The following is a 15,087-nucleotide window of genomic DNA, read 5'->3' as shown; positions in this document are numbered from 1 at the left end:
GAGACTTCCTCTTTAGCTCTGCCTTCCGCTCCCCTTTTGTTTCAGGAAAAGCTTGTTGAGAATTTAGAACAGGACGTAAACCTTATTTTGGTCATCATAAGGTTTGTGTAAATTGTTTAGGGATCGTTTCACGTTCCCCTATAAGAGGTAAGGTGTTGGTGCCCTTGCCGTTTGTAGCCCGTCTGTAGCCCTGAGACAGTTGGAAGAGTCCATTGCCAGGGAACCAGGTCAGTTCCTGGGGGCGATGTGGTTCTATGCCCTCCATCACCTGCCTCCTCCTTATTTTACGTTCTGAGTCTCGTATAATGCATTAGCCAGAAAATTGTTTAGGTAAATGTTAATCTTTACTACGTACGCAACTTCTGCTGCCATTGGCACCTAGTATGACATTGTTAGCACTGATAGGTAACCATCTCACTCATGTTGTCTGATGAATGAGCTTTGAAAAATTAGTGTGGCAGGGAGATAAGAACTTGCATTATAAATATGAATTAGTAATGAGTTTGTTTCATATCCAACTCACTATTTAAAATTAATCTAGATATTTTTATAGGTGGGAAGGGAATCAAATATGAAGCTCCCATATCCAGTGTTAACTGAAACCTGTAAGATACACTTCAAAGATTTTGGGACTGATCTTAAAAATATGAATGTGTCTTTTAGACACACACACATAGGGAATTATGGTCCAAGGCAGACTTTTCATACTTGACAACTCCATTTGATCTGTACCTGTGCAACATGAGTTCTCATATTCACCTTCTGGTTCTGACTGTTCACACCTGCTAATATAACAGAAGAAAGCACTTTTCCATTAGGTGAAGACCCAGATGATACTGACTCTTTAATCTATATCATACAGAATGTCACATGGGGATACAAGAAGGGGATTGCAGTGATAAGGAAGAATTCACTATTAGGCACCTTTCTACATGAGTGACCATATATCCTGCAGCCACCACAGTAATAAATAAATATTCTAGTCATATGTGAGTCAAATCCCTGAGAAGAAAGCCTACAATTTACTTAGCAACTCATATGACACGCCACAAAAACCATTTCAACTTATAGATATAATTGCAAGAGCTCAGATGTCACGGATATACTTCGTCGCTTATGCTGTTTTACCATCAGTCATTATTATGGGTCCTTTGAAAAAATTTTATACCCACCCTTGGACAGAAAAGTATGGCAGTAACTTCCTGAACTCCATGAATTTTCCAGATATCAAAAACTGCTCTGACTAGGCAAAGAAGAAGGCCCTATAAATACTCTCATGTTTCAAGTGCAGAAAGGCAAAGGGCTTAGTAGTTTAGTAACTACTGTATATCTGTTCAGACAACAAACCTAAGTTAGCCACCAATTATGTTTGTTATCGTTCCTCTCTCCCCTTGTTAGAGGGAAAGGAAGGATTAGCTTTTGAGAGTATTAAATTTGTGTATGAATAACATATACTCAAACAGAATGACCAGTCACTCACCTGGATCTAACTAGTTCCAATACATGATGGATTACTCTGCTTACTGTCCACTTGTAGAGGAGAAAAAGAGAAAGAGAAAAGAAAAAGTGACCATTCATCTCATTCATTTTCACTTTCATACCATCATCTTAGGTTAGAGACAAACTGTCCTGCAGGGGCACTGGATGAGCTGCACAACTTGTCGAGCAGACACCACCGGACCCAAGGAAAAAATGTCCAAGGACCTATGGGCAACGTTCCACAGATAGAAGGATGTGAAGGTGGTTTGACAAAGCCAAGTACCCGCCTTCAAAATCTTATGAACAGACAAGTTCTTTTTGAATGCCAAGAAGGGACCCAAACTCCTGACATCATGTGCTCTTGCAAGCACTGTGTCAGCATTAGAGGCTGAAGAACTGTAAGTATGTCTGATGACCTCACAGAGCCAAAAGATGGTATTCTTGGACACTTCTTTCTTGTTTTGGCCTGTGCTAACAAAGAGTCTTTGATACCCAGGTCTGAGGTGATGAGTCCTTTTAAGGTAACCTCTCAGTGCTCTGACAGAGCATAAAAGCAATTCATCCAGTCGTTATCAACAAAATCTACCAGGGAAGGTATTGAGAAGGACTCAAATCATCATGAACTGAGGGATTTTGAGCCTTAGCTATGAATTCCGGGACAAATTTGAAGGCTGCCGATCCCCAACCCTTCGTGTGTTTAACATTAAAAGAGAGACATGAAGTTCACCTACTCTCTTCGATGAAGCTAAAGCCAGTAAGAAGACCATCTTTAGGGTCAAGTTCCTGTATGTTGATCGTCGCAAAAGTTCATTTGGAGCATGAGTGAGACTGCTTAGTACCAGAGTCAGGTTCCAATTAGCTGGTTTAAGTGCTTTAGGAGAACAAGACTTCTCAAAACTTTTGAGCAGCATTAAGATTTCCCAGGAAGAGGACAGGTTTACATCTTTCAAATGTAGGACCAAACCCGAAGCAGCTCAGTAGCTTTTGATGGCAGACACAGAAAGGCATTTCTCCCTGCGGAGACAGATAAGAGTTCAGCTACCTGCTGAACAGAAGTTCCAACTGTAGAGAAACACCAGTCACAGTAGATGGCCAATTTTCCCTGGTACATGGCTGAAGAAGATCTTCTGAGATAGCCAGATATCTCTGTCGCTGCTCTGCGAGAAAAGCCTCTCGCTCACAGAAGATACTGGTTAGTCTCCAACCAAGAAGAGGTAGGGATCCTACTGATTGGTGAAATCTTTCAATGTGAGGCTGGCAGAGAAGGTTGTGCCATGGGGGAATTTATCTTGGGACTGCTGACACAAGGGTTAGCAGATCTGGGAACCACTCTGCATGGGTCACATGGGAGCTACTTGGGTCATCCAGAGATTTTTGGATATCATTACCCTGTTCAAGACTTGACAGATCAGGCAAAAAGGGGGAAAGGCATAACTTCCAGGTTGTCCCAAGGATGTTGAAGCCGTCCTCCACCACAGCGAAGGAGTCTGGAACCACTGAACAATAGACCTCTAGCTTCCTGTTGAACCTTGTGGTGAATTGGTATATCATGGGCCTTCCCCATAGTTGGAAGAGCCTGTCCACTATCTGATGCAAAGACCACTCTGTCCCTAAGACCTGACCCTGACAAATTAGCTTGTTGGCCACTACATTCCTCTTGCCTGGGATATACACTACCTGGCTGAGAGGTCTACTGGATGATATGTCGCCCACTGGTGCAAGAATACCGTTAGTGAGTGAAGTTGGCGTGGCACTAGCTTTTCATAGGGGTTCATCTACATGGGACTTCTATGTTGAAAATAAAGAGAAACTGCTTTTACTTTACATGCAAATAATGTTCATTATAGTCAATTAGACAGTAAGTTTTTACATTTTACCAGATTTTAGCAGGTAATTTTATGAACCTCACATAAGCTATAGAGATCATAGGGTATTCATCAAATTCGTAGGTGTAATATATATATTGTGAAATTTTTCACTTTTTTATAATGTTTTATAATTTATTTTATCTATATTTTCATTCCGACAGCTGTATGATCTATACACCAGTCAGGTTGTGAGTGAATTTACGCCAAAGTTGTCCAATCATTATCGCATAAACAGAGCAGTTTTAGATCCTACAGATGAACTCATTCTTACTGATGGTGTTCTCTTTGATGTACGGTCAGGAAAACAGGTATTTACCTTGGTTTTATGTCATGTACTGGTTTGTAGAGAGTATTTGTCTTATAGGGATTTCACTTTGTTACTCTCCTTGCCTGATATACATATTTTAATCTTTAAATTTCTTAATAAATACAAAGTTGAATCTTAGTCGTGAATTGGTTTTGTGCTTGATAGAAATTACAAAGATTTTTCAATTTTGTGTCAGGATGCTTTTTGTGTTGTGGCTTTTAGTAAATATATGTTACAAGTAATCTTTGGCAGTTTTCCATAATTGTGTTTGCAAGGCTACCCTTGTAATATATTCATTTCTTTATTTCCAACAGATTCACAAGTTTGATAAAATTAACCCAATTTTAAATGGAGTTTTTCACCGTAATGGTTTAGAGATTATTAGTTCTTCAGAAATTTGGGACCTGAGAACTTTTCATCTTCTGAAAACTGTGCCAGTGTTGAATCTGTGTGACATAGTTTTCAATCACACAAATGACGTAATATTTGGAATAACAGTTGGGGATCTGATTGATGAAAGTCAAGAAAATGCCTTTGAGACCTCTTTCAAGACCGTAGATGCAGCAGATTATTCCAGTATTGGTAAGAATTTTTTTTTCCTAGTCCTCTGCACAAAATGGGAAATACAGTATTTTTATCATTGCTGGTGGTATAACTATACATTTTGTGTATTTTCAGCCACTGTTGATGTGCGTCGTGTGGTAAGTTCATTAGCAATCAACCAGACTGACACTCAGGTTGCTGTAGTTGAAACTGAAAGTACTAATCAAGACTTGACTGAGGATGCAGTTGTGAGATTATATGAAATTGGGATGACAAGGCAGGAAGATGATGAGTTGGTAAGCCCACTTCCCTCCCCCATTCTCTCTCTCTCTCTCTTATTACTTTTTATTGTTGAAGAAAAGTAAAAATGCTCGGGGTTGAAATCTCAAATGAATTTAGCTCAGTTCCTAGTGTTCATTATTCACTGTTTTAACAGGGTGATGATGAGGATGAAGATGACATGGGTAGTGATGAAGAGGATTCCGATGATAGTGATGATGACCAAGAACAGAATTCTCAAGATGGAGGTAAAGTAATTTTTGTGGTTTTATGGTGTTGGTGGTTAGATGGTTTGGATGCCCTATCTTTTTTGCATTTTTTGTACAGAAAAACATATTCACCTTTGTGGGGAACTTAATTTTTCTTGCAAGGGGTATTGATTATGATACTGTATTAGATGACATATAAGACATCCCCCATAGCAGAAGAGAATATTAAGAATAAAATTTGTGCGTTAACATTTAAACATTTATTACTGTTCTTCTTCTTCTTTCGACCTTATTAGTCCCATTGTACAGCAGGGTCGGCTGCTTGAGTCAACTTTTTCAATCTATTTCTGTTCCTAGCATCTTCTTTCCCCAGTCCCACCTCACTCATATCCCTTCTCACCACATCCATCCATCTGATCTGCTTACGCCCCACACTCCTCCTCCCCATCACTTGCGTGTTCTTAGCTCTCTTGATTGGTTCCACCTCCTCTCTTCTTATTACATGGCCATAGTATCTCAGGTGAGCTTCCCTCCCTAGCCTTCTCCTTTACATTACTTATACCGCACATTCTTCTTATATCTTGACTCTCCCTCCTTTCCAGTAGCGATATTCCAGCAATCCATTTCACCATCCTCATGTCGGTTCTTTCCAACAGTCCCCCCCTCTTTCCTCTTAAGTGCCCAGGTTTCTGCCCCATATTATATTACGGGCCTGATAACTGCCTTATAAATTTTCATTTTGGGCCTTAATGGCATTTTCTTGTCTAAAACAACTCCAGTTACTTCTCTCCATTTTCGCCATGCTTCTTTCACTTTCTGTCTCACTGCTTTCTCAGTACCTCCCTCTTCTGTTATTATTGATCCCAAATAGTTAAACTCATTGTTCTGCTTTAGCACTGTACCATCTTCCACTTGAATGTTTACTTCTTCATGGCCTTCTCTACTACTAATTATTAGCTCTGTCTTTCCATGCTAAAAACCTTTCTTGCAGTTCTTCTGTGTCTGCTATAATGACTAAATCATGAGCTAACAGCAGATCCCACCGTTCATCGTTGTTCCTTGATTCTGATGTCAGAGTGTCTGTAACGACGAGGAACAAGAATGGACTCAGAGCTGATCCCTGATGGAGGCCCACCTCCACAGGGAATGTCTCAGTCTCCCCATATTTTGTTTGTACTGTAGTTTTTGCGCCCTCATACATCATTTTCACTAACCTTACCAACTTCTCTGGTACTCCTCTCTGAAACACCAATAGGCTGCTCTTCTTGGTACCCGCTCATACGCCTTTTCAAGATCCACAAAACACAAGTAAACTGTCTTGTTTCCTTCTAGATACTTCTCTTGGACTTGTCTTACTATAAAAATAGCATCCACTGTGCTCTTTCCTTTCATAAACCCAAACTGCTGCTCATGTATATCTATCAGCTCTCTCAACCTTCCTTCGACTATTCTTTCCAGTATCTTGAATACATGTTCCAAAAGCTTTATTCTTCTGTAGTTCCCACAGTTTAACACGTCTCCTTTTTGTTTATACATTTTATTCATCCAACCATTGCTCCAGTCCCTTGGCATTTCCTCTACATCCCAGATCTTTTCAAATACAGTAGTGTGTCCACCCACCCTTTGCCTAGATTTCCCAGTGCTTCAATCATTTCTGTTGTTACCCCTGACTTTCATGCAGCTTTATTTACTTTTCCTTTCTTTATAGCATTCTCGACTTCACTCACTCTTATGTTTGCTATTGGTCCTTCTACTGGGGGAACATTTTCCAGTTCTTCACACTCATTCTCATTGTTTAATAGTTGTGAAAAATAGTCTTTCCATCTTCTCCTGACTTCCTCTTCCTCAATTAAGATACTTCCATTTTCATCTTTGATAATTCCCACCTCTGCTACATCCTGTCTGTCTTTTCTTCTCGCTTCTGCAATTCTGTAGATTATCTTCCCTCCGGTGCCGCCATCTTCTCATACCATTCCCCCCTGACTTCTCCCTTTGCAATCATTACCACTCTGTGTTTCCCTCTTTGTCCGTCTATAGTCGTCTCTTGTTTGGTAGTTGTTATCTTCTTCCCACCCTCTTCTGGCTATACTCCTTTCCTTCACAGCTGTTTGAACCTCTTGATTCCACCACCATGTTTTTCTTTCCTGTTGCTGCTTACCACTTGTCCTTCCACACACCTATGCTGCTGTTGGCACCACAGTCTCTTTCATATCATCTTATATCTCTTCAGGCAATTCTGACATTCCACCCACATATCTCTCTTCTCTGGCTCTTTCCACTTTACTTCTGAACTCTCTTGCCTTCTCCCTGTTCAGCTTCCAAGTTTTAATCCTCTTATTCCTGGCAGGGGCTTTTCTTTTCCTTATTGCTTTCAGCCTAAAATTTGCCACTACCAGTTTGTGCTGTGCTACAATCAATTCATTTGGAATAACCTTACAATCCACAATGAATTTCTTGTCTTCCTTCCTAACCAAAACATAGCCAATTTGTGTCTGATAATGTCCACTTTTGTATGTTACCAGATGACTTCTTTTTTCAAACTGAGTATTCAAGATTACCAGATTCATAGCTTCTGCTAATTCTAACAATCTCACCTTCCTGGTTTCTTCTTCCAGATTTCTCCCAAAACCTCTTCCTCCATGTATTCCTTCAAAACCATCAGAACTCTCACCTACATGGGTATTCATGTCTCCAGATAACACTAATAGCTCACCTCTTGGAACTCTTTCGATATATTCTTCTATTTTTCCTCTGAATTCCTCCTCCTCTTCAATACGCCCTTGTTGAGGGGCATATGGTGAGATGATATGCCATACTCTCTTATCGTTCACAAACTTGAAGCCCATGAGCCTGTTAGATACGCTGGACCTCTGTGACATCCTCCTGCAAATCTGGATGGAGAATAATTCCTACCCCATTTCTCCTTGTATCTTCCCCTGCATAGTAATATATCCCTCTCCAAACTTTCTTGCACTTTTCCCTTTCCATTTAGTCTCTTGTATACACAGAATCAACATTTTTCTTCTCTGCATGACATCAACCAACTCTCTTCCCTTTCCTGTGAGGCTACCAACATTCCAATTTCCAATTCTCATCATTCCTTTCTTTTTCCAATCCTTTCTCCTCACTAACTTCTTTAGCTGCAGTCGTGGCTTTTGCGGTACCCTTTGCATATATCTCACTGCTGTCAGGGGATACTGCAGCACGCTGCTCGCTGGGTATGCCCCGGCCCTATAGCATTCCATCATCGACTCAAGATTCATTATTTATTTTTTGCCACTGTTTTCATACTTGGTTGGCTAGACCAGGCAGCAATTCTCCCCATTTATCTGGGCTTGAGACCGGTAGCAAGTTGGACTGGCTTGTTCCCCCACTGGCTGGTTTCATTGATTACTATTACAATACAGTATATAGCTACATTACAGCATAAAAAAGCTTGGACAGGAGGAACAGTCTTAATAATAATTTTACTGTAATTTACAGAGAAAACAAAAGAAGCTTAGGTATACTCTTGTAGAAAATCTTTAATAATAGTACATGAGGCCTCATATATCTATAAGTGATAAAATCAGTGTAACCTGTTTTAGGTCATTTGCCCTTCCTTTACAAGAATACTGTTCTCTGGTGTGGATGTCTGCCTCTGCCAAAGATTTATCTTGTAGATAGGCTGGGTTGTGTTGTATGTATTTGTTTCCTAGCGTTAGCAGTTGTGTCTTGGACCATGGACGGATGGTCTCTTGTTTGTGAACTGTTCATAAGTTGTATTTTAACAGAGTTCTTTCACATTCTCAATTGATCCCTGATGCTTGTTTCCTGCTGTGAGCAACTAGGTTTGCTGAACAGCAGCACCAGTATGCAGTAAATGTGCCTTGCTGTTGAACTTCTCAGTTCCAGAGGTCCTTTACTCCTCACACTGTTGGACTGTGGAACAGTCTCCCTAGGGGTGTTGCGCAGCTGGAACCTCAAAAGTTCGAAGATGCAATGCAGCACTGCCCTGAAGCAATTCTTGTGTTTGATGATTTACTTACAGTTTTACCTATTTATTTATATTTGTTAATTTAATTTTTCTCAACTAATAACTGATCTCTTCTTTTTTTATTCCTTATGTCTTCTATTAAATTACTTCTTTCAAATGAACACCATATTCTTTGGAAACTTGAATATCAGGTCAGCGGCCCCAGTGAGCTTGTTCCATATGAATAGGGTTTATTTTCTGACTGTTAATAATAATACAACACTCCTCTCATGGACAACTCTGACTGGGACAATGAGCTTGTGTGCTCAAATTTGCAAACAAAATTTTTTTTAAAAATGGCAGGTTAGATATAAGAGATTATTTAAAAGGTTGTATTTAAGTGTATAACATTTTTAGTAATTTTAATTCAGTAAAGTTATGTACATGATTGTCCCAGTTTGTATTAGCTGGTAAATGCCTGTGCTGAAGATAATGGTGATCCTGATGCAGTGGTTTGGCTTTTGCAAGGATCTGGGTGTTATGTGTGATTTTAGGAAATGTAGGCTGTTAAGCCAAGCATTGGGACACTTTTTGTTGCTCAGAGCTTCAGACAATGAAAAGAGGGAATTGTAGTGGCTTGACAGCAAGGTAAAAGAGATCCAGGAAGTAAATGAGATGAAGTAAAAGGATTTAATTGTAGAATTTGAGAGAACCCCACATTTGTATTAAGAAGTAAAATTTAGAGGGGATGGACAGCAAGATTGAAGAAAGGAAGTTGGAATGAGGGTAAGTAATGCCTACAGGCACCACATAAGGTGCACTGACGGCAGTACTGCTACTTGGACCTTGATGTTTTTAATGTCCTCCTTTCAGTATGCAGTGTTGCACAGGCTAGCTAGAATTTGGTAATGAGGTTCATATTGATATTGAATTTTTGGCTAATAATTTGCGGAGTAGTTGTTCATTGGCATTATAGTGAACACAGGATGATTAGTTTGACTTCGAAAGCATGCTGGCTGATTATTCAGAGAATGAAACTGTTTACATTGAGTCATCTGATTTCATATTTGCAGTTAACAGAGATTAAGCTGAAATCAGCGCATGGTACAGATTAAGGGGAATGAAGTTGAATCATAAAAAAAATCTGAAGTATGAGCATTAGTATAAGTATTAGAATTTTTATCCTCCCACCTGATCTTTTCGTTAATTTGGTTTCTTTAAAAAGGCTCATTCTAATATCTTTAAAAATGCCCATAACAGAAGCAAGGGACTTTGAATAAGCCACAGTACTTCAGCATAGATTTATGAAGGTATTCCATCCTTATTTGTTTTCCTGGAGATTTCTTGTGTGCTCTCCTTAATAGGAGAAGGGTTAAGTTACTGATCTCTGGACCATGGATTACGTGGTGAACCTGTGATTTAGTTATTGATGGTTATCTGGTGGTCAATTTGGATGGATTACTCCTTTTAATATGAATTCAGGAGGGATTTGTACATGATGTCTCTCTTCCAGTGCCCTTCTGACAATTTCAGGCTTTGTTCGGTTTATGAAGACTGATTCCAGAGTCGTCTTCCTGTATTTACAAGCACTTTTAAAAAGTAAATACAGTACGGTCCAATCTCCAAAATCCAGAATTCTGTGGTCTGGGAACTACCATATTCCAGGACACATTTCAGTATTTGGATTTTTTTGTATTTCGGAGTTGAAGCCTGCTCCGTAAATATACAACCACAATTCATTTCCAAAGAAAACATTCTGTGAAACTCAAAAATATACAGGATACCATTATTTGCTTATATACTCGTGTACCATGCGATCATTAAAATGATCATATACATTGTGTAGTATAGTGCGAGGAGTATTTACAGTAGATTACACTAGGCTAGGGTATCTACGCCTGTCACGGTTTTGGTAGATACCATTGATAATGCATATTACTGTATATCCAAGTTAGCTTTTAACTAACAAATGGGCCCAGAAGCCAAAGTTCATTAGGTTAAATGCAAATCTTCATACATTAAATCAGGCTTACCAGCATTGTGACTTGCCTAAGAATTCGTCACTATTTCTTATGATTAACAGCCACTTACTACTGCATGCAAGACACTGACTTAAACAAGAGCAAATACTGACGTAAACAATCGAATCAAGAAACAGCTGTTAACCGATGTCAGTTATTGTAACTAACACACGTTTGTTAAGGGTTACGTTACAGTTGTCAACTTTGTTAAAAATTTGCTAATTTTCAATGGTGACTTCCATAAATAAAAACAAAATAAATCTAATTCATCCTTCACTCAGTGGAGGGGAAAGTATTAAAGTATGCCACTAAATTTACGATAGTAGCAGTGGCATAAGAAATGAATAATGTGCAGGTCAACAAAATGTTTTGGAAGAGGCAAAAGCAACATCCAGTACTGGCAAAATCACACCTTTACTTCATGTAAAAATAAAGTAAGTTGCATTTTTAAACTCTGCTTTGATAATTTACGCATAAAACGAATCTCCGGAGTGCGTTAACTTTAGCAACTAATCTCTGTGATGATGTCGGTAAAACACAATCGGCTGATGATTTTTAGAATGTAAACATTAGCAGAATGCAAGTGGCACATGTTTGCTATGTTCATAAATTATAATACGATAATAATAAGACAGTAATGCATGAAGTTTAATTGCGTACAGTACATAAAACAACAGTTTTATTTAAATTATGATTCTTAATACAACTGTATTATTTGACTTGTGCAATTGGATATCTGTCAGTGTAACAACCTAATTGGGTCAATAGTCTGTCTCTCTCCATGTAGGTTTAAAGAAACAAAAGCAGCAGATTTTAGGTTTTTGCTGAAAACAAGAACCATAAAAGTGTAAATTGCCAAATAACAATGAAGGGTGCGAGGAAATCAGAATTTGACAGCGTATAAAGAGGTCTAAGCCCCGATATAGTGAAGGTGTAGGCGTTTTTGGAGACATGCTTATGGAGCTGGCCAGAATTTTACTAAGGAACTAAACTTAATGAATGACAGTGATTATTCATGAGCTTTGTTCTACTTTTGATAACACATCACTATACAGGCGATAACACATCACTATACAGGCAGTCCCACACATCACTATACAGGCAGTCCCAGGTTATCGGCATTGGTTCCGTTCCAACAGCTGACGATAAGCGAAAATCGCCGATTATCGGCGCTTATCGGCGTTGATAACCAGAGATTGGCACCTCTGTTAGGCATGTATTGGCACCGAATTGCCGATTTTCGTCGCTAGACAAGTGCCGTACAACCAGATTGCTGATAACCGGGGACTGCCTTTATATGTGAAATGAGCCAGCAAGACTGTTTACATACAGGATTTTTTTTATGAGTAATTTCCAAAATCTGTGATTTTCTGTGGTCTGGCTATAGTCTGGTCCCAAGGGTGTTGGTTTTAAGAGGGCATACTGTATAAAATCCTCCAATTCATATAATACTAGCCCAAAATCTGAAGAAAGTGGATGAAAATCCCCAAATTTTCCAGGCTGCATCTAACAGCTTTTTTGTTTTGGTTTTCTGCTAATCTCTGCAATAGTGAGTGTCCAGCCTATTCCACAAACTTTTTCACAATCTCCACGTGGTACTTTGTAAATGCTGGATTTAATTTCTCGCATATTTTGACAGACATTATTAAGAGCACTCCATGTAGTTCTTAGATATAAAAAAGCAGAAGGGTTTTCAGGTTCTATATGTTGCCATTAAGGTTCTTAATACCTTCTACAAATGGGAGTTTTATCTTGTTGGTAGAATCCTCCTCCTTCTTCTTTCGACCTTATTAATCCCACTGTATACATGGTCGGCCACTCGAGTCAACTTTTTCCATCTATTTCTATTCCTTGCATCTGCTTCCCCCAGTCCCACCTCACCCATATCCCTCCTCACTACATCCATCCATCTGGTCCGCTGACGCCCCACACTCTCCTCCCCATCACTTGCGTGTTCTTAGCTCTCTTGATTGGCTCCTCTTCCTCCTCTCTTCTTATTACATGGCCATAGTATCTCAAACGAGCTTCGCTAGCCTTCTCCTTTACGATACACACCACACGTTCTTCTTATATCTGGACACTCTCTCCTTTCCAGTAGTGATATTCCGGCAATCCCTCTCACCATCCTCATCTTGGTTCTTTCCAACAGTCCTTCCTCTTTCCTCTTAAGTGCCCAAGTTTCTGCCCCATATTACAGTACAGATCTGATAACTGTCTTATAAATTTTCATTTTGAGCCTTAATGGCATTTTCTTGTCTAAAACAACTCGTTACCTCCCTCCATTATTGCCATGCTTCTTTCACTCTCTGTCTCATTGCTTTTGCAGTACCTCCATCCTCTGCTATTGTTGATCCCAAGTAGTTAAACTCGTCATTCTGTTTTAGCACTGTACCATCTTCCACTTGAATGTTTACTTCTTCATGGCCTTCTTTACTACTAATCATTAGCTCTGTCTTTCCAGAGTCCACTTTCAATCCTGTCTTTTCTATGGCTCCTTTCCATGCTAAAAACCTTTCTTGCAGTTCTTATTCTGTGTTTGCTATAATGACTAAATCATCAGCAAACTTCAGTTCCCACAGTTCTTCGTTGTTCCTTAATTCTGATGTCAAAGTGTCTATAATGACGAGGAACAAGAATGGACTCAGAGCTGATCCCTGATGGAGGCCAACCTCCACAGGGAATGCCTCAGTCTCCCCATATTTTGCCTGCAGACTGGTTCTTGCCCCCTCGTACATCATCTTCACTAACCTTACCAACTTCTCTGGTGTTCCTCTCTTTCTCAGTCACCAATAAACTACTCTTCTTGGTACCCTGTCATATGCCTTTTCAAGATCCACAAAACACATGTAAACTGTCTTGTTTCCTTCTAGATATTTCTCTTGGACTTGTCTTAGTATAAAATTAGTATCCACTAAGCTCTTTACTTTCATAAACCCAAACTGCTGCTCATGTATATCTGTCAGCTCTCTCAACCTCCCTTCTACTATTCCTTCTAGTATCTTGAATACATGCTCCAAAAGCTTTATTCCTCTGTAGTTCCCACAGTTTAACATGTCTCCTTTTTGTTTATACATTTTAAGCATCCAACTATCGTTCGAGTCGGTAGAATCCCTTCTGTTGTTATCCTCGTGGCTTCAAAAATGTATTTTACAGATTTTGTTATTTCTGATGTGTAGTTATCCTCCTGTATTTTTTCTATTCTATGCTGGTCTACTTTTCCTGTTGGAGGCCTAGGGTGGTAGCATTCTGGTTTTCCAACTTGAGTTGCAGCTTGTTAATAATAATAACTTGTTCATAAAGCCATGGTTAGATTGTTCTCTACCTCAGGTACTAAAGAAAGTATAATATAATCAGCAGAATACCTCTAGAGGAACTGCATTTTTGTAGATACTGTACGAGTATGTTAATGGTTGTAAGTTTGATATTTAGTTAATATGGCCCAAGGAAATAAAAGTGCTGAAAGTATTCAAGAGAAATTAATGAAGTTTATGCAACTTGTGAATTTGGTAGTTTGACTGCCTGGATAATTGCCTAGAAAATATGAATAACTTTCCTTTAGTGATGGTAACAATGAGAAAAGGGTAACTGGAGTAAATACTGGATTACTATTTAGTAGAGACTCCTCATTTAGCTGATAACCAAGGTAAGAAGTATCCAAGAAATATTCAAGAAACAATGTACTTATTAATTACTACTTGACACGAACTCAGAATAGTAACTCCAAATATATATTTGTACAAGCTACAAGAAAATAGTAGAAAATTAGTCTAGCTGTAATGTGAGTATAGAATACCAGTTTCTCTCTCTCTCTCTCATTGAAAGTGAATGGTATTCCAACATGAAGGTGCATATTAGTTGCAACATAATGAGTATACAGATTTATTTTTATGCCTGTTTCATTGCAGATGGCAGCCAAAATGATAATGATGGAGATGCACGATCAAGCAGTTCCTCCAATTACAGCATGTCGTCAAATGATGGTTTTGAAAGTGAATCATCAGTTTTATTTGAATTGAATAGTGATGATGGAAATTCTTCTGATCCCCAAAGTGCCTCATTAAATGCTTGGCTTCAAGAAAATGATGAGGAGGAGGAAGATGAGGACGATGATGCTGAAGACTCTAGCTATGCTCCATCAGAATGATCACGAAATAAATTAATAGTTTTCCAAGGAAATTTATCAAACAGCCAAAGAGAAGTTTTTAAAGGACTTCAAGACTTACATCTGGTTGCAGTTATTTATACGGAATGTAAATTTTCTTTAATTTCTCGAGAGTTTTATCTCGAGAGTAATCTGCTGGAATAAATATTTTAGAATTTTGCTGTGGCAGGGTCAAGCTATTTTTTATTACGCTGTTTATATTAGTGGGTCATGTGATATGTTTCAGCGGAATTGAGTTTTTATGAAAATAAATGTTTCTGTGTA

The 15,087-nt window shown here is 38.9% G+C and overlaps 1 protein-coding gene across 4 annotated transcripts in view; it reads left to right on the top strand.

Moving 5' to 3' along the window:
* The window catches only part of mahj (LisH and WD40 domain-containing protein mahjong), a 205,111-nt gene extending 190,024 nt beyond the window's left edge, over window positions 1-15,087 (top strand). For all 4 annotated transcript variants that reach the window (XM_067082944.1, XM_067082943.1, XM_067082941.1 and 1 more), the window contains 5 exons: window positions 3,509-3,655; window positions 3,969-4,236; window positions 4,333-4,493; window positions 4,634-4,724; window positions 14,567-15,087. In XM_067082944.1, coding sequence (XP_066939045.1) covers window positions 3,509-3,655; window positions 3,969-4,236; window positions 4,333-4,493; window positions 4,634-4,724; window positions 14,567-14,805 — 906 coding nt within the window. In that variant the 3' untranslated portion in view covers window positions 14,806-15,087. The remainder of the gene's footprint in view (window positions 1-3,508; window positions 3,656-3,968; window positions 4,237-4,332; window positions 4,494-4,633; window positions 4,725-14,566) is intronic.

The sequence above is a fragment of the Macrobrachium rosenbergii genome, chromosome 40 (assembly GCF_040412425.1).
Source record: "Macrobrachium rosenbergii isolate ZJJX-2024 chromosome 40, ASM4041242v1, whole genome shotgun sequence".
Classification (NCBI taxonomy): domain Eukaryota; kingdom Metazoa; phylum Arthropoda; class Malacostraca; order Decapoda; family Palaemonidae; genus Macrobrachium; species Macrobrachium rosenbergii.
This window is presented reverse-complemented; position numbering and strand designations above follow the sequence as displayed.